Below are 20721 nucleotides of genomic sequence, written 5' to 3' on the forward strand. Positions count from 1 at the left end.
GCTCCCCAGAACCGTTTCTTTCGCAGAGTTCATACAGGTAGACGTTAACTGCACGTTTCTGCTGGAGCAGCCTATCAAGCATATAGAAGGTTGAGTTCCATCGCGTCGGGCAATCGCAAATAAGACGTCTGACCGGCAGATGGTGTCGCCGCTGAATGTCAGCAAGGCGAGCCATGGCCGTGTAAGATCTTCTGAAATGGGCCGAGATTTTCCTTGCCTGCCGCAAGATGTCCTGGACCCCAGGGTATTTGACAAGGAATCGCTGCACGACCAAGTTTAAGACGTGTGCCATGCACGGCACGTGCGTGATTTTGCCCTGTTTCAATGCGCTAAGCAGATTGGCACCGTTGTCACACACCACTTTACCAACTGTCAAATTGAGCGGTGTTAGCCACTCATCTGCCTGTGAACGCAAAGCTGAAAGGAGTGCCGGGCCAGTGTGGCTCTTTGCTTCCAGGCACAACAGACGCAGCACGGCATGGCAACGTCTCACCTGGCATGTGGAATAGGTTCTGGGGAGCTTGGGCGGTGCAGTGGAAGAGACGCTAGCAGCGGAAAAGGAGGAGGCAGCTGAGGAGGAGAGGGAGGAGGATGGAGTAGGAGGAGGAGAAGAAGAGTCAGGCCTGCATGCAATCCGTGGCGGTAAAACCAAATCTACACGGGTGCCACGGGTTACATGCTTGACGGCCGTCAGAAGGTTCACCCAGTGGGCAGTAAAACTGATATACCTTCCCTGCCCGTGTTTGCTAGACCACGTGTCTGTGGTCAGATGTATCTTGGCACCGACACTGTGTGCCAGAGATACATTCACTTGCCGCTGAACATGGCCATATAGCTCTGGGATGCCCTTCTCTGAGAAATACTTCCTTCCTGGGACCTTCCATTGTGGTGTTCCAATGGCCACAAATTTGCGAAAGGCCTCCGAGTCCACCAGTTTATATGGCAGTAGTTGGCGGGCTATGAGTTCTGACAAGCCAGCCGCCAACCGTTGGGCAAGAGGGTTATCCGGCGTCATCATTTTTTTACGCTCAAACATTAGGCCCACGGAAGCCTGCCTTTTTGCAGAAAAATGTGAGCTTGGCGTGATGGAAGGTGGAGTGGAGGACAATTGTGAGGAGAGAGGAGAAGGAGAAGTAGAAGACGAGGCTGGACGGTGAGAGCCTGCAGTGTGGCTTTGTGTGTTCCGTTGCTCCCACTGGGCTCGGTGATGGCTGCTCATGTGCCTTCTTAAGGCGGTCGTCCCTAGGTGAGTATTGGGCTTACCGCGACTAACGCGTTGACTGCAAAGATTGCAGATGGCAACGCTATTGTCAGCAGCGGACACGTTAAAAAAAGCCCACACTGCGGAGCCATGTGCCGGTGTCCTGGGAGCGCCAGATGTGACCGTACATGGTCGATGACTCGCTCCTGATACATTTGCAGTCTGCTTTGTCCCTGCTGTGCAATGTAAGTCATTGCTGCTTCTCCTCCCTATCTGCTGGTCCATATCTCCCTCTGAACTCCCCTCCTCTTCCTCTCTTGTGGGCACCCACGTGACATCACTAGACACGTCATCATCAACGTCACCTTCCCCACCGCTATAAGTAGAGATCTCGGAGTAGGCAGCAACACCGGGGACCAACCTCCTCCTTGGGCTGATCTGGGTACTGGCGTCAGACTGCTGAGTAGCGCTTGTTGCTACCTCCTCTTCCTGATCCAATACCAAGAGTGGCTGCGCATCAGAAATGTCCTCTTGATATGGATCGGAAAATAATTCCAGTGACTCAAGCGGAAGGTATGTGGTGGTGGTGGTGGTGGTCGTGTTGTTGGTGGTAGTGTCTTTGGGGGTGCACATAGCAGAGAGTGAAGAAGAGGGTGCAGATCGAGAGGATGAGGAGGGTGCAGAAGAGTAAGGCTGAGCGAGCCACTCAACCAAGTCTGGTGCATCCTTTAACCACTTTAAGACCGGACCATTTTGCTGGTAAATGACCAGAGGTCTTTTTACACTTTGGCACTGCGCTGCTTTAACTGGTAATTGCGCGGTCATGCAATGTTGTACCCAAACGAAATTTGCGTCCTTTTCTTCCCACAAATAGAGCTTTCTTTTAAAGGTATTTGACTGATTCTGCGATTTTTATTTTTTGCGATATAAACGTAAAAAGACCGCAAATTTTGAAAAAAAATGATATTTTCTACTTTTTGTTATTAGAAAAATCCAATAAACTCAATTTTAGTCATACATTTAGGCCAAAATGTATTCAGCCACATGTCTTTGGTAAAAAAAAAGTCAATAATTGTATATTTATTGGTTTGCGCAAAAGTTGTCACATCTACAAACTAAGGTACGTTTTCTGGAATTTACGCAGCTTTTATTTTATGACTGCCTATCTCATTTCTTGAGGTGCTAAAATGGCAGGGCAGTACAAAACCCCCCCAAATGACCCCATTTTGGAAAGTAGACACCCTAAGGAAATTGATAAGAGGCATGTTGAGCCCATTGAATATTTTATTTTTTTGCCGCAAGCGATTGAATAATGACAAAAAAAAAAATTTTTTTTTTTTTTTACACAAAGTTGTCACTAAATGATATATTGCTCACACATGCCATGGTTATATGTGGAATTGTACCCCAAAATACATTCTGCTGCTTCTCCTGAGTACGGGGATACCACATGTGGTCGACTTTTTGGAAGCCTAGCCGCGTACGGGGCCCCGAAAGCCAAGCACCGCCTTCAGGATTTCTAAGGGCATACATATGTCATTTTACTCCTCACTACCTATCACAGTTTTGAAGGCCATAAAATGCCAAGATGGCACAAAACCCCCACAAATGACCCCATTTTAGAAAGTAGACACCCCAAGCTATTTGCTGAGAGGCATGTTGAGTCCATGGAATATTTTATATTTTGCCACAAGTTGCGGGAAAATGACAAACTTTATAAATTTTTCACAAAGTTGTCACTAAATGATATATTGCTCACACATGCTATGGGCATATGTGAAATGACACCCCAAAATAAATTCTGCTGCTTCTCCTGAGTATGGGGATACCACATATGTGGGACTTTTTGGGAGCCTAGCCGCGTACGGGGCCCCGAAAACCAAGCACCGCCTTCAGGCTTTCTAAGGGCATACATTTTTAATTTCACGCCTCACTACCTATTACAGTTTTGAAGGCCATAAAATGCCAAGATGGCACAAAACCCCCACAAATGACCCCATTTTAGAAAGTAGACACCCCAAGCTATTTGCTGAGAGGCATGTTGAGTCCATGGAATATTTTATATTTTGCCGCAAGTTGCGGGAAAGTTACAAACTTTTTTTTTTTTATTTATTTTTTTCACAAAGTTGTCACTAAATGATATATTGCTCACGCATGCCATGGGCATATGTGAAATTACACCCCAAAATAAATTCTGCTGCTTCTCCTGAGTACGGGGATACCACATATGTGGGACTTTTTGGGAGCCTAGCTGCGTACGGGGCCCCAAAAGCCAAGAACCGCCTTCAGGCTTTCTAAGGGCGTAAATCTTTGATTTCACGCCTCACTACCTATTACAGTTTTGAAGGCCATAAAATGCCAAGATGGCACAAAACCCCCACAAATGACCCCATTTTAGAAAGTAGACACCCCAAGCTATTTGCTGAGAGGCATGTTGAGTCCATGGAATATTTTATATTTTGCCGCAAGTTGCGGGAAAATTACAAACTTTTTTTTTTTTTTTTTTTTTTTCACAAAGTTGTCACTAAATGATATATTAGTCACGCATGCCATGGGCATATGTAAAATGACACCCCAAAATAAATTCTGCTGCTTCTCCTGAGTACAGGGATACCACATGTGTGGGATTTTTTGGGAGCCTAGGTGCGTACGGGGCCCCGAAAGCCAAGAACCGCCTTCAGGCTTTCTAAGGGCGTAAATCTTTGATTTCACTTCTCACTACCTATTACAGTTTTGAAGGCCATAAAATGCCAAGATGGCACAAAACCCCCACAAATGACCCCATTTTAGAAAGTAGACACCCCAAGCTATTTGCTGAGAGGCATGTTGAGTCCATGGAATATTTTATATTTTGCCACAAGTTGCGGGAAAATTACAAACTTTTATTTTTTTTTATTTTTTTTTCACAAAGTTGTCACTAAATGATATATTGCTCACACATGCCAGGGACATATGTGAAATGACACCCCAAAATAAATTCTGCTGCTTCTCCTGAGTACGGGGATACCACATATGTGGGACTTTTTGGGAGCCTAGTCGCGTACGGGGCCCCGAAAACCAAGAACCGCCTTCAGGATTTCTAAGGGGGTAAATTTTTGATTTTACACCTCACTACCTATCACAGTTTTGAAGGCCATAAAATGCCAAAATAGCACAAAACCCCCCAAAATGACCCCATTTTGGAAAGTAGACACCCCAAGCTATTTGCCGAGAGGCATGGTGAGTATTTTGCAGCTCTCATTTGTTTTTGAAAATGAAGAAAAAAAAAAATAATGTATATTTTTTTTCTTTTTTTCAATTTTCAAAACTTTGTGACAAAAATGAAGGTCTGCAAAATACTAACCATACCTCTCGGCAAATAGCTTGGGGTGTCTCCTTTCCAAAATGGGGTCACTTGGGGGGATTTTGTGCTATCTGGGCATTCCATGGCCTCCGAAACTGTGATAGGCAGTGAGGAATGAAATCTAAAATTTACACCCTTAGAAATCCTGAAGGTGGTGCTTGGATTTTGGGGTACCGTACGCGGTTAGGCTCCCAAAAGGTCTCACACTTGTGGTATCCCCGTACTCAGGAGAAGCAACAGAATGTATTTTGGGGTGTAATTTTACATATAACCATGGCATGTTTGAGCAATATATCATTTAATGACAACTTTGTGCAAAAAAAAAATAAAAAATAATAATAATGTATTTTTTCCACAACTTTTGTCAAAATATAAAATATTCCATGGACTCGACATGCCTCTCAGCAAATAGCTTGGGGTGTCTACTTTCTAAAATGGGGTCATTTGGGGGGGTTTTGAACTGTCCTGGCATTTTATGCACAACATTTAGAAGCTTATGTCACACATCACCCACTCTTCTAACCACTTGAAGAAAAAGCCCTTTCTGACACTTTTTGTTTACATGAAAAAATATTTTTTTTTGCAAGAAAATTACTTTGAACCCCCAAACATGAAGTGTTTTTTTAAAGCAAAAGCCCTACCGATTAAAATGGTGGGTTTTTCATTTTTTTTTTTCACACGGTATTTGCGCAGCGATTTTTCAAACGCATTTTTGGGGGAAAAAACACACTTTTTTTTATTTTAATGCACTAAAAATCACTATATTGCCCAAATGTTTGATGAAATAAAAAATATGATCTTAGGCCGAGTACATGGATACCAAACATGACATGCTTTAAAATTGCGCAGAAACGTGCAGCGGCGACAAACTACGTACATTTTTAAAAGCCTTTAAATGCCTTTACAGGTGACCACTTTAGATTTACGGAGGAGGTCTACTGCTAAAATTAGTACCCTCGATCTGACCTTCGTGGTGATACCTCACATGCATGGTGCAATTGCTGTTTACATATGCCACCAGACCAACGCTTGCGTTCCACGTTGCGCCTTAGCAGGGGGGTACAGGGGTGTTTTTTTTTATTAATTTTTTTTTTATTATTTATTTTGCTTTTTTATTTTATTTTTAAACTGTTCCTTTCATTTATATATATTTTTTTATGATTTTTATTGTTATCTCAGGGAATGTAAATATCCCCTATGATTGCAATAGATAGTGACAGGTACTCTTTTTTTTTAAAATTAGGGTCTATCAGACCCTAGATCTCTCCTCTGTCCTCAAAGCATCTGACCACACCAAGATCGGTGTGATAAAATGCTTTCCCAATTTCCCAATGGCGCTGTTTACATCCCGCAAAATCTAAGTCATGAAATGTTTGTAGCTTCCGGTGTCTTAGGCCATAGAGATGATTGGAGCCATTCTGGTCTCTGATCAGCTCTATGGTCAGCTGGCGGAACCACCGGCTGCATTCTCAGGTTCCCTGTTGGGACAGGAGAGCCTGAGAAAACCATGGAAGATGGTGCGGGGGGGGGGGACATTCCCTCCCACTGCTTGTAAAAGTAGTCTAGAGGCTAATTAGCCGCTAGGATTACTTTTACATAAAAGCCGACCGCTGGCTGAAAAGAATGATACCAAGATGATACCTAAACCTGCAGGCATCATTCTGGTATAAGCACTCAAAGTCCCGCAACATACCAGTATGTTGCTGGAACTGGTTGGGCATATATTGTAATTTTTTTTTCATGCAGCCTGTGGGCTGAACGAAAAAAAAATATTGATCGGTGGGTATGCCCACCATTAGATACCACCCTTCATCCACCCACTTTCTAATGGTGGGCATACATGCACCATTTATATATGCCGAAGCATGGGGGCATCCTCCCGCAAAAGGTAGGAGCAGATCGCTCCTCCACCCCTTATGCCCCCATGCTTCGGCATATATGCTCTTTTTTAACTGTGGTGGTGAAATCACCCCCGACAGTGCTAGAGTCGCGGCTTTATGTATCATGGGAGCAAACGCTGTTGCTGTCAAGATAAATAAATCCGCTCTGCAGCAGAATGGCGTACCTGCTAAGCAAATGATGGTTAACAATAAAACAAAGTAACATTACAGTATAACAGTAGGACTTACCATACCTGCAAAGCAAATACAAAAAAAATCGCAAAAAATAACACATTTAACACAATCTGTGCCTAAAATATATATATGCCGAAGCATGGGGGCATCCTCCCGCAAAAGGTAGGAGCAGATCGCTCCTCCACCCCTTATGCCCCCATGCTTCGGCATATATGCTCTTTTTTTAACTGTGGTGGTGAAATCACCTCCGACAGCGCTGGAGTCGTGGCTTTACGTATCGTGGGAGCAAACGCTGTTGCTGTCAAGATAAATAAATCCACGCTACAGCTGAATGGCGTACCTGAAAACAAAAAATGGTTAACAATAAAACATTGCAGAATAGAATACAGTACAAAGGAGCAGAACAATAGAGAGAGAATAGAGAGAGAGAGAACAATAAAACGACAACTATTTTTGGTTTTTTTATTTTATATTTTTTTTGGTTTTTTGTTTTTTTTACTTTTTTTTTTAAACACTTTTTTATGTAACTTTAACACTTCTGTTGTAACGGTTCCAGCGGTTTGGGTCTCTCAAAATGCGATGGCATCTTGGGAGACCCTGTGAACGTGTGCCTAGCCTGTGCAATGCTGTACCCTACTCTAAAACTCAACTAGTTCATGGTAGCGTTCAAAACATTCACCAATGCAAAGACCAGGCTGGTCAGGACAGCGGGGACAACAATAACGGGTGTCACGCCTAAATCCGCGCTTACTGCAGACACGACATTTTCTTTGGGGGGCTCGTTGGGTAGGGGTACTCGGGAGGACATAAATATAATGCCTCTCATGCAGCCGGCTTACTGCATCTGGTAGGGGAAGGTGAGGTGGAGCACCGTCTGGATACAGAAGGGCTCTGACGATATCCTCCTGGAATTTGAGGAAGGATCCAGTCCGTCCTGAAGCTTTGTGTAGTACATAAGCATTCAGTATAGCCAATTGGAATAAATAAACAGACACTTTTTTGTACCAGCGTCTGGCCTTACGGGCAACTAGATACGGCGCCAACAACTGGTCATTGAGGTCCACCCCTCCCATGTTAAGGTTATATTTGTGGACACAGAGGGGTTTCTCCACAATACCAGTCGCCGTAGAAATTTGGACCGTCGTGTCTGCATGAAGGGAGGTAAGAACGAAAACATTCTTATTATCCCTCCACTTCATAGCGAGCAAATTATTACTGCGCAAGCAGGCTCTCTCCCCCAGCCTAAGAGGGGACTCTACAAGCCGCTGGGGAAAGCCCCGGCGATTAGGTCGCACGGTGCCACATGCTCCAATCTGCTGATCAAACAAGTGACTAAACAGTGGCACGCTTGTGTAATAATTGTCCACGTACAAGTGGTACCCCTTTCCGAATAAGGGTGACACCATGTCCCACACTATCTTGCCAGCGCTTCCTATGTAATCAGGGCAGTTCTCCGGCTCTACGTGACTATCTTTACCCTCATAAACCATGAAACTACGTGTATAGCCTGTGGCCCTGTCACAGAGCTTATACATCTTGACCCCGTATCTGGAACGCTTGTTGGGGACGTATTGTTTGAATGACAAGCGACCAGAAAACTTAATCAGGGACTCATCAACGCAGACAACTTGATGGGGAGTAAACATGTCTGCAAAACGTTGGTTGAAGTGGTTTATGAGGGGCCGAATTTTGTAGAGCCGATCGTATTCAGGGTCTCCACGAGGACGACAGAGTTCATTGTCGCTGAAGTGCATGAACCGCAAAATCATCTCGTATCGTGCCCTGGACATGGAAGCAGAGAACACGCGCATATGGTGAATTGGGTCAGTGGACCAATATGACCGCAATTCACTCTTTTTGGTTATGCCCATGTTGAGGGAGAGGCCCAGAAAGGTTTTAAATTCGGAAACCGTAACTGGTTTCCATTGTCTGGCAAGGGCGGACTGGGGAATAGTGGCGATGTGTTGAGCAGCGTACAAATTGGTTTGGTCCACAATAGATCTATAGAGATCTTCGGTGAAAAACAGTGAGTAAAAGTCAAGTGTCGTAAAATCAACTGTTTCCACGTTAATGCCAGGTTGGCCAGTGAATGGGGGAAGTACGGGTTCTGCAGAAGATGTGGGCACCCAAATAGGATTGGCGAATTCTGCAGGAAGGGCACTATGGGTACGACGGGCCTGTCTTTGTCTTCTTCTTGGTGGCAGCGGGACACTACTTGTGCTTGCCACCCTGCCAGCTTGAACTGCACTTATGGGACTCGCCACGTCACCACGTGTTACTGCAGTGCTGGATGTACGTCCAGGGTGTACTAGGCCGCTGGTGCTTGCCAGTTCACCAGAAGGTTGAGCGGATCTAGTACGTCTCTGCTCCATACGAGTGACCTGCGGTTCCTGCACCTCAACAACAGAATACATACGGGATTGGGCACACCTGTTCTTAGCAGCGGCCTCATCTCCGTCGTCAGAGCTATCTGTCATGGAGCCGCTGTCCTCTACAGGATCGTATTCTGAGCCTGAATCTGACAGATGAGTGACGTCCTCTTCACTATCTGTCATGCTCAGAAACGTGTAGGCCTCTTCACTAGTGTACCTTCGCCTTGCCATTTTGGGCTCTAAATTTAGGGGTACACTAGTGAGACTCACAGGTAAAAAAGCACCTAGCCTGTCAGCGACTGTTTCAAAACGCTACAAAAAAAACTGTTAGCGATCGCAGGGATCAAGCCTGACTCTGCGAACGCTGCAGTTATGTGTGTTGTGTTTTGTAAGTGACAGTGATCGATCGATACTGCACTTGGGTGGGCTGGGCTGGGCTTGGCGGAGGGGCTAAACGCAGGTGCTAGCGGGTATCTGGGCTGATCCCGCTAACAATGCGTTTTGGGAAACCTAAAATGAAGGCAACGCTAATATAGATCTGATCAGATACTATATTACTAAAGGGAGGTGTATGCTTTGCGCGTGGGTGTTAGCGGTACTGGCACTAACCTGACGCTGGGGCGACGCAGGCCTTATCTGACCCTCAAACTTATATCACCCGCCGGGTGATCAGGGGGTTAAACCTTTATTAGGTAATAAATGGCGGGTGCCCTGAAACTATAAAAAAATAACTAACCAACCAGCGTCACCTGTAACAGTTATATGGTGATCACTGGTGAAAGGGTTAACTGGGGGGCAATCAGGGGGCTATGCGGTAGTATATGGGGGTCCCTGACGCTATAAAAAGCTGCGGCGAACCTAAATACTTACCTGCCTAACTAGCGTCACCTGTGACACTAATACAGCGATCAGAAAAAAATCGCTTATTAGTGACACTGGCGACGGGGGGTGATCACGGGGTTAAACCTTTATTGGGGGGGTTAGGGGGGCACCCTAGAGCTAAAGGGGGCTAACCCTAACTGCCCTAACAGTTATTACAGTCACAAATGACACCAATGCAAAAAAAAAAAAAAAAAAAAAAAATAATAAAAAATGCACTTGGTGTCACTGTGACTGGGGGGGCAGGGGTGATTGGGGGGGTGATTGGGGGGTGATCAGGGGGGTGAAAAGTGTGCCTGGCGTGTTCTACTGTTAGTGTAGTGTTAGGTGCAACTCACCGATCTTCTCTCCTCCGTGCCGGAACGAAAAAGACCGACACGAGGAGAGATTACATCATTTCCTCTGCCTGTGTTTACAATACAGGAGAGGAAGTGATGTCACCGAGGATTTTCATTCGTCGGGAGCGATCGCGAGGGGGTGGCCATGAATGAATGGCCGTCCCCTCATCCCTGATCTCTCCCGAACGAATGCCGACCGCCGCAGGCACCGGGGGGGGGCCCGATCGGGCCCCCCACCCGCGGGCAGGCATGGACTTATATATACGCCAATATGCCTGCCCGTGCCATTCTGCCGACGTATATCGTCGTGCGGCGGTCGGCAAGTGGTTAAAGTAATTGAACGCACCTTCTGCAACTTCCCACTTTGGCTCAAGCCTGTTGCTCCTGCCCTACCCCTACCACCCCTGCGGAAGGGCCTGCCTCTTCCTCTGCCTGTCATTTTTTAAATGACCCTGTGACAAAACTCTTAGTCCCTATACCGATGAAGGACTGCTGCAGTATAGGGCAGCGGTCAGCAGTGGTGCACGTCAACCCTATCTATTGTGGACCTATAGCGGTCCTTACAGAACAGCAGACTGTACCGCACTCAAGCCTATGTACCGTAGCACCCTATACCAAGTTACCAGTCCTTATAAGAACTTTTGTGGACCAAGCAGGTTGTGTATTAGTGTTTAGCAGACTGTACGTCAGTCCCTATACCGCTGAAGGACTGCTGCAGTATAGGTGAGCGGTCAGCAGTGGTGCACGTCAACCCTATCTATTGTGGACCGATAGCGGTCCTTACAGAACAGCAGACTGTACCGCACTCAAGCCTATGTACCGTAGCACCCTATACCAAGTTACCAGTCCTTATAAGAACTTTTGTGGACCAAGCAGGTTGTGTGTTAGTGTTTAGCAGACTGTACGTCAGTCCCTATACCGCTGAAGGACTGCTGCAGTATAGGGCAGCGGTCAGCAGTGGTGCACGTCAACCCTATCTATTGTGGACCGATAGCGGTCCTTACAGAACAGCAGACTGTACCGCACTCAAGCCTATGTACCGTAGCACCCTATACCAAGTTACCAGTCCTTATAAGAACTTTTGTGGACCAAGCAGGTTGTGTATTAGTGTTTAGCAGACTGTACGTCAGTCCCTATACCGCTGAAGGACTGCTGCAGTATAGGGCAGCGGTCAGCAGTGGTGCACGTCAACCCTATCTATTGTGGACCGATAGCGGTCCTTACAGAACAGCAGACTGTACCGCACTCAAGCCTATGTACCGTAGCACCCTATACCAAGTTACCAGTCCTTATAAGAACTTTTGTGGAACAAGCAGGTTGTGTGTTAGTGATTAGCAGACTGTACGTCAGTCCCTATACCGCTGAAGGACTGCTGCAGTATAGGTGAGCGGTCAGCAGTGGTGCACGTCAACCCTATCTATTGTGGACCGATAGCGGTCCTTACAGAACAGCAGACTGTACCGCACTCAAGCCTATGTACCGTAGCACCCTATACCAAGTTACCAGTCCTTATAAGAACTTTTGTGGAACAAGCAGGTTGTGTGTTAGTGATTAGCAGACTGTACGTCAGTCCCTATACCGCTGAAGGACTGCTGCAGTATAGGTGAGCGGTCAGCAGTGGTGCACGTCAACCCTATCTATTGTGGACCGATAGCGGTCCTTACAGAACAGCAGACTGTACCGCACTCAAGCCTATGTACCGTAGCACCCTATACCAAGTTACCAGTCCTTATAAGAACTTTTGTGGAACAAGCAGGTTGTGTGTTAGTGATTAGCAGACTGTACGTCAGTCCCTATACCGCTGAAGGACTGCTGCAGTATAGGGCAGCGGTCAGCAGTGGTGCACGTCAACCCTATCTATTGTGGACCGATAGCGGTCCTTACAGAACAGCAGACTGTACCGCACTCAAGCCTATGTACCGTAGCACCCTATACCAAGTTACCAGTCCTTATAAGAACTTTTGTGGAACAAGCAGGTTGTGTGTTAGTGATTAGCAGACTGTACGTCAGTCCCTATACCGCTGAAGGACTGCTGCAGTATAGGGCAGCGGTCAGCAGTGGTGCACGTCAACCCTATCTATTGTGGACCTATAGCGGTCCTTACAGAACAGCAGACTGTACCGCACTCAAGCCTATGTACCGTAGCACCCTATACCAAGTTACCAGTCCTTATAAGAACTTTTGTGGACCAAGCAGGTTGTGTATTAGTGTTTAGCAGACTGTACGTCAGTCCCTATACCGCTGAAGGACTGCTGCAGTATAGGGCAGCGGTCAGCAGTGGTGCACGTCAACCCTATCTATTGTGGACCGATAGCGGTCCTTACAGAACAGCAGACTGTACCGCACTCAAGCCTATGTACCGTAGCACCCTATACCAAGTTACCAGTCCTTATAAGAACTTTTGTGGACCAAGCAGGTTGTGTATTAGTGTTTAGCAGACTGTACGTCAGTCCCTATACCGCTGAAGGACTGCTGCAGTATAGGGCAGCGGTCAGCAGTGGTGCACGTCAACCCTATCTATTGTGGACCGATAGCGGTCCTTACAGAACAGCAGACTGTACCGCACTCAAGCCTATGTACCGTAGCACCCTATACCAAGTTACCAGTCCTTATAAGAACTTTTGTGGACCAAGCAGGTTGTGTATTAGTGTTTAGCAGACTGTACGTCAGTCCCTATACCGCTGAAGGACTGCTGCAGTATAGGGCAGCGGTCAGCAGTGGTGCACGTCAACCCTATGTATTGTGGACCGATAGCGGTCCTTACAGAACAGCAGACTGTACCGCACTCAAGCCTATGTACCGTAGCACCCTATACCAAGTTACCAGTCCTTATAAGAACTTTTGTGGACCAAGCAGGTTGTGTATTAGTGTTTAGCAGACTGTACGTCAGTCCCTATACCGCTGAAGGACTGCTGCAGTATAGGGCAGCGGTCAGCAGTGGTGCACGTCAACCCTATCTATTGTGGACCGATAGCGGTCCTTACAGAACAGCAGACTGTACCGCACTCAAGCCTATGTACCGTAGCACCCTATACCAAGTTACCAGTCCTTATAAGAACTTTTGTGGACCAAGCAGGTTGTGTATTAGTGTTTAGCAGACTGTACGTCAGTCCCTATACCGCTGAAGGACTGCTGCAGTATAGGGCAGCGGTCAGCAGTGGTGCACGTCAACCCTATCTATTGTGGACCGATAGCGGTCCTTACAGAACAGCAGACTGTACCGCACTCAAGCCTATGTACCGTAGCACCCTATACCAAGTTACCAGTCCTTATAAGAACTTTTGTGGACCAAGCAGGTTGTGTATTAGTGTTTAGCAGACTGTACGTCAGTCCCTATACCGCTGAAGGACTGCTGCAGTATAGGGCAGCGGTCAGCAGTGGTGCACGTCAACCCTATCTATTGTGGACCGATAGCGGTCCTTACAGAACAGCAGACTGTACCGCACTCAAGCCTATGTACCGTAGCACCCTATACCAAGTTACCAGTCCTTATAAGAACTTTTGTGGACCAAGCAGGTTGTGTATTAGTGTTTAGCAGACTGTACGTCAGTCCCTATACCGCTGAAGGACTGCTGCAGTATAGGGCAGCGGTCAGCAGTGGTGCACGTCAACCCTATCTATTGTGGACCGATAGCGGTCCTTACAGAACAGCAGACTGTACCGCACTCAAGCCTATGTACCGTAGCACCCTATACCAAGTTACCAGTCCTTATAAGAACTTTTGTGGAACAAGCAGGTTGTGTGTTAGTGATTAGCAGACTGTACGTCAGTCCCTATACCGCTGAAGGACTGCTGCAGTATAGGGCAGCGGTCAGCAGTGGTGCACGTCAACCCTATCTATTGTGGACCGATAGCGGTCCTTACAGAACAGCAGACTGTACCGCACTCAAGCCTATGTACCGTAGCACCCTATACCAAGTTACCAGTCCTTATAAGAACTTTTGTGGAACAAGTGAGTTGTGAATGTTTAGCAGACTGCAGCAGAAGGGCAGCAGTCAAGTATAATATCCTTTCTATATTTGGAAGAAAGAATATTATACATGTACAAGCCTATTACTGTACCACTGATACCAGTCCTGAAAAGAACCTTTGTGGAACTAATAATAACAGCAAGTCTTTAAAATTACCCTCACTGCCTGACAACACTGCTTCCTTCCTGTCCCTATACAAATTGGCAAAAAAAGAGAACGATTAGTGGTTACTGGAACAGCTCTTTTGTGGACCTTGATAGTAACAGCTAATGATGATGATGATGATGATGATGATGAAAGACTAATCTGGCTGTCCCTGTAGCATACACCGTCCTTTCCCTTTCTCTAAACTAACAAAAGACACTCAGGCTGCTGCAAGAATCAGCAGCACAGCAAACCTATCAACACCTAACACCTATACCAGTCCTGAAAAGAACTTTTGTGTACCAAATAGCTAGTGGTTTATCTCTCCCTACTCCACACAGGAACCTGTCCCTATCGTAACAGAAGAAAGAATGTAAAATGGCCACCGGATCGGGTGTATTTATAGGTTAGGGGGAATGTCCAAGTGTCCATGTGCTGTCATGTCTCAATTGGCTGTCCTGTATCACATGATAAACGTGTCACCAAAGGTTAAAGTTCTTGTATACATTAAACACGTAAGTCCGCCGCGGCGAACGACGGAAAAAGGCGTTCGAACGTGCGGACCGCGAATGTCGGAAATTCGCCGCGAAACGACCGCCGGGCGAAACGTTCGTCCATCACTATACGTGGCACCACATCCAAAAAATGGAAAACAGGAATAGCGTAGGACTTTACTGATTGCCACTATTGATCCCAAATAGGAAGAGAGAGAACTAAATTAGATATAAAATCCAAAATGCATTGTGACAACATGATAAAACATCATAAAAACATATCAAAAGACATTTTACATAGTAAATAGGTGCAACATCTCTCTTCCACTTTGGGATCATTAGTGGCAACCTGTAAAGTCCTATGCCATTCCTGTTTTTCTTTTGTGATCCAACACTTGTTCAAACTTACATAAACGCCCCATAATGAAATTAGCTTGTCTTCATAAAAAGCCTAAATTAAATCCTAAAAATCTCTCAAAACTGATTCACCTAAAAACATTAGCTATCCTACTTTGAGCCAGTGCCACTGTCATCCCTACAGAAAAAAAACACTGGGAAAAAAGTGATCACTCTTCCCCACTCTATTCAAACCTAAAAAATGAAATGTACGCTGAAGTTAGACTTTAAGAGCTATTTTCTTCCAGGACTCTTTAATCTATACAAGATATTAGAAGAAATCAGTTCGGAGTTTACGCCACTTATTACATTTAAAGTCTTTACGCGAAAGGTGAAAAATGCAGTATTGATTTTTTTGTAAATTGCTCTTCCGTGAAAAGAAGTGTGCAGTAGAACTTTCACCACCAAACAATAGGCTAGGATGAGAGATGGAAAGTGGATCTTTCACAGCACATCAAGAATACCTCTCTACTTCACATCCACACCTGAGGATAGCGTGAAAGAATAGTTCCTGCCAGAAGTCAACGGCTCAAGGGAAATGTATCCTAGTTGACAATAATTACATGTACTGCACATTCAGATACCAAAATAATAAAAAATAAACATAAAACATTTGTGTTCATTGCATACCGGTCACTGGGTCTCTGTGCTTCTATTTGCAATAAAAGAAGATCATTTCTGGTGGAAGACATCAGGAACCCTCGTCATGTAAGCAGAGGAGCCAGGATTCGTTTAGGAAAAAAAATTGGCATGGATGGTTTCTCCCTTGATTCCAATATATATTATGATTCCATATATATTATGTTGTTGTTTATCAGTACCGAGATAGTCCACTACAATTATTGAGGTTGGGAATAAGTGTATGGTCAGCCTCAGCAAATGCCCCACTTCCCCACCCTCACCTCTTTTCTCAAGTGAAACCCAGGTTAATTTGGCTCATCTCTAGTAATCGTTTACGCTGTTTTATTATTTATTGCAGGTACTTATATAGTGCCATCAATTTACACAGCGCTTTACATATATTGTACATTCACATCAGTCCCTGCCCTCAAGGAGCTTACAATCAAAGGCCCCTTACTTTCATTCACACATACTAGGGCCAGTTTAGACAGGAGCCAATTAACCTACTAGCATGTCTTTGGAGTGTGAGAGGAAAGAACATGCAAACTCCAGGTAGGTAGTGCCATGCTCGGGATTCGAAGCGGCAACCCTAGTGCTGCTAGGCAGAAGTGCTAACCACTTAACCCCTGTGCTGTTCTCAGCTATCTCTGAATACTACATAAATATATAAATTGATACATATATTATAATGAGACCAATGTTACAGTCATCATTCACAACTCTTTGGAACTTCCAAATGGCAAATTATTCATTGCATCATTGATTTCACATAGTGAATCATCATTCACTTGTCTAAGCCTTCCCTTGTCACATATTTGCCACTATATGAATGAAGATCTAATGCCGCGTACACACGACCGAACTTTGGTGGACTTTCAGCGGAGGTCCGAAGGACTTACTGAATGAAACAGACTTGGCCACACACGACCGGACTAAGTCCATTCGAAAGTCCATCAGTTTTGAACGCAATGACGTAAACGGGACTAAACAAGGATAATAGCTGCCCTTGCGTCGTATTTGCTCCATTGGACTAGCACACAGGCGAACGATTTTCCCGATTTTTAGTCCGCCAGACTTGAGTCAGTCGGATAGATTTGAAACAAGTTTTATTTCTAGGTCCACCGGACTTTTGGGAAGAAAAAGTCCACTGGAGCCTACACACGATCGAATTTTCCGGCGAATTCCGGTCTGCCGGACCATGTCTGCTGGAAATTCCGATCGTGTGTATGTGGCACTAATCTACAAGATTAATTTGCAAAAGCAAGCATTCGCTTAGCTCGAGCTGAAAATATACCATAGATACTCAAGTAGTACATCAATAGAGTTCCCAAGTACTATAGCTCTCCATACTTCAGCTGATATATTCATTTTGGGTTAACTGACACTTTAAGGCTTCTTTCACACAGGCAGTGGAATTTAACGTCCCATTGAAAAGCAATCCACCATGGATCACATTAGAGCACTGGCTGACTGGAGGTTTGCAGGTGTTCAGGAGGCTATACTGCCACCTTGTGAATGCCTGTTTCTTTTTTTTGGTCTCAATGGAGATTTTACATTGAAATACCATGTCACATCTTCATGGTGCTTGGCATGCCATCGTGGTGAGGTCCCAAAGGGCACAATTTGTAATAAAAATATCTGCCAATCACAGCATGGTGCCGCGCAGTAAACTGAAGCATCAAGGCCACGGCACTGTACACAGGCCCGGGCGTCTGCTGTAGGTAGGTGGTGAGGGGGTTGGGAAAACATGGATCAACAGCTTATTTTTACTGCCCCATTGCCACATGGGAATGAGGTCTGACACATTTAAGACCCAATTCCACATTTATCAAAAAAAAATAATTTAAATCACAGTTCAGGAGGAAAGGCAACCCACTGCCACTGGTGGAGCAGAAGAAGAAAGACCTGTGAAGTCACTGGACTATTAAAAAAAGACTATAGGGGAAAAGCATACATAATTGGGGAGGGAGGGAGGGCAAGAGTGGAGTTGTGCTTTAATGGTTTTTCATGTGTTACTCTTCACTGTTACTCTTTGCCATGCTGTATTAAATTGAATGCACATATGCGCATGAAGAAATGTGAAAACACGTACTCTTAGAATAACTTGAGGGTCACATTGAGCACCATTTAAAAAAAAAAAAAAAGAGTATTGTAAATTATATGCATGGCAGTTCCAACAACTAATTGCTTCCTGACAATCAACCAGATATAACTTTGCATCTCCATACTGGCATCTAGTTCATTGATGTTTGACATATATGATGTGTCTGGAAAAAAAACGTAATTTCTCTTTGGAATTGTCGTTTGTGTAAGTGACCTCATCTCAGTATAATGCTATAAGAACTTACCAGGCAGTTGAGAGGTTAGAAATGGTATCTTGATTGGACAGAGGGTCAGCATATGATATGGAGGAGCTCTGTGTGTGGTAAGGCTTGGTGATGACTCTGCTTCCAATCCTATTAATGCCGCAGGGGGTGCACTTACTGCACCCACAATTGCGATGGACTGATTGCTGCTGGCTGGCTTCATTCTATTCTGACAGCTTCCTGTAAGTAAAGAATATATCATTTTGTAAATATAGGAGCTAGTACTGGGAATGTCACAAGGACAATTATTTCCATCAAACAACCAGTATGGATATTCAGTATTTCACAAAAGTGAGTACACCCTCACATTTTTGTTAATATTTTGTTATATCTTTTCATGTGACAACACTGAAGAAATGACACGTTGCTACAATGTAAAGTAGTGAGTGTACATCTTGTATAAAAGTGCAAATTTGCAGCCCCCTCAAAATAACTCAACACACAGCCATTCATGTTTAAACGGCTGGCAACAAAAGTGAGTACACCCCTACAATAAAAAGGTCCACATTAGGCCTAAAGCAGGGGTGTCCAAACTACGGCCCTCCAGCTGTTGCAGAACTACACATCCCATGAGGCATTGTAAAACTCTGACATTCAAAGACATGACTAGGCATGATGGGAATTGTAGTTCCTGAACAACTGGAGGGCCGTAGTTTGGACACCCCTGGCCTAAAGTGTCAATATTTTGTGTGGCCACCATTATTTTCCAGCACTGCCTTAACCCTCTTGGTCATGGAGTTCACCAGAGCTTCACAGGTTACCACTGGAGTCCTCTTCCACTCCTCCATGACGACATCACAGAGCTGGTGGATGTTAAAGACCTTGCACTTCTCCACCTTCCATTTGAGGATGCCCCATAGATGCTCAATAGGGTTTAGGTCTGGAGACATGCTTGGCCAGTTCATCACCTTTACCCTCAGCTTCTTTAGCAAGGCAGTGGTCATCTTGGAGGTATGTTTTGGGTCATTATTATGTTGGAATATTGGCCTGTGGCCCAGTTTCCAAAGGGATCATGCTCTGCTTCAGTATATCACAGTACATGTTGGCATTCATTGTTCCCTCAAAGAAATGTAGCTCCCCAGTGCCGGCAGCACTCATAACAGCCCCAGAGCATGACAACCCCACCACCATACTTGACTGTAGGCAAGACACACTTGTCTTTGTACTCCTCACCTGGATTCCACCACACACGCTTGACACCATCTGAACCAATACGTTTATCTTGGTCTCATCAGACCACAGGACATGGTCCCGGTAATCCATGTCCTTAGTCTGCCTGTCTTCAGCAAACTGCAGGCTTTCTTGTGCATCATCTTTAGAAGAGGTAGTGTGCAGCGTATGGTCTGAACACTGACAGGCTGACCCCCCCCCCCCCCCCCCCCCCCCCTTCAACCTCTGCAGCAATGCTGGCAGCACTCATACGTCTATTTCCCAAAGACAACCTCTGGATATGACGCTGAGCACGTGCACTCAACTTCTTTGGTTCGACCATGGTGAGGCCTGTTCTGAGTGTAACTTGTCCTGTTAAACCACTGTATGGTTGTGGGCTGTTAGATCGTGGACTGGTCTTGCACTGCTGCTTGCTTTGTGCACTGGTGCACAGTCATGTTGGAACAGGAAGGGATCATCCCCAAACTGTTCCCACAAAGTTGGGAGCATGCATTTATCCACATTGTCTTGGTATGGTGACGCTTTAAGAGTTCCTTTCACTGGAACAAAGGAGCCAAGTACAACATCTGAAAAACAACCCTACTCCATAATGCCGAACAGAGAACAATATGTGGTGTTCGTAGCAAATTCGAAAGTTGCGGAACATCGTTTTCAAGTCTTTGGGACACTAACATCAAAAACAAAAGTGTTAATTTTAAAGGCTTATATGCAAGTTATTGCCATAAAAAGTGTTTGGGGACCCGGGTCTCGCTGCTCGTGGCTGTAATGAATTGTTGGACCCCGGCAATATAGATAAAAACCATTGAAAAAAACTACATGAGTCCCCCTCCCCAGTCCATTACCAGGCCCTTAGGATCTGGTATAAATATTAAGGGGAACTCTGCACCAAATAAAAAAAATGCATGGGGTCCCCCAAAAATCCATACCAGACCTGAAGGGGAACCTTGCACCATTTTTTTTTTAAATGGTGTAGGTGTCCCAACAAAATCCATACCAGGCCCTTCAGGTCTGGTAAGGATTTTGAGGCGAACCCTGCGCCAAAATTGTTTACAAAATGGCGCAGGGGTCCCCCTCAAGATCCAAACCAGACCCTTATCCGAGCACACAACCTGGCAGGCCACAGGAAAATGGGGGTGACAAGAGAGCAGCCCCCCTCCTGAATCTTACCAGGTCACATGCCCTCAACATGGTCCCCCCAAAAACCTTGTCCCCATGTTGATCCAGAAGAACAGAAGAAAAAGAAGAGCAAAGATACTCTTTTCCTTTTCCCTTGCTAAATCCCTTGTGGTATCTTACCAGCAATGTGTATTAAGCCGAGGGGGGGGGGCTCCAAGTACCAATAGGCCTCCTC

At 45.4% G+C, this 20721-nt stretch overlaps 1 protein-coding gene across 1 annotated transcript in view; it reads right to left on the reverse strand.

Moving 5' to 3' along the window:
- TCERG1L (transcription elongation regulator 1 like) overlaps positions 1-20721 on the reverse strand; it is a 390196-nt gene that overhangs the window by 242126 nt on the left and 127349 nt on the right. Inside the window, exon 4 of the mRNA XM_077455545.1 lies at positions 18183-18380. Coding sequence (XP_077311671.1) covers positions 18183-18380 — 198 coding nt within the window. The remainder of the gene's footprint in view (positions 1-18182; positions 18381-20721) is intronic.

This window comes from Lithobates pipiens, unplaced genomic scaffold (genome assembly GCF_037356315.1).
Source record: "Lithobates pipiens isolate NorthernLeopardFrog02 unplaced genomic scaffold, aLitPip1_a1.2 Scaffold_25, whole genome shotgun sequence".
NCBI lineage: Eukaryota > Metazoa > Chordata > Amphibia > Anura > Ranidae > Lithobates > Lithobates pipiens.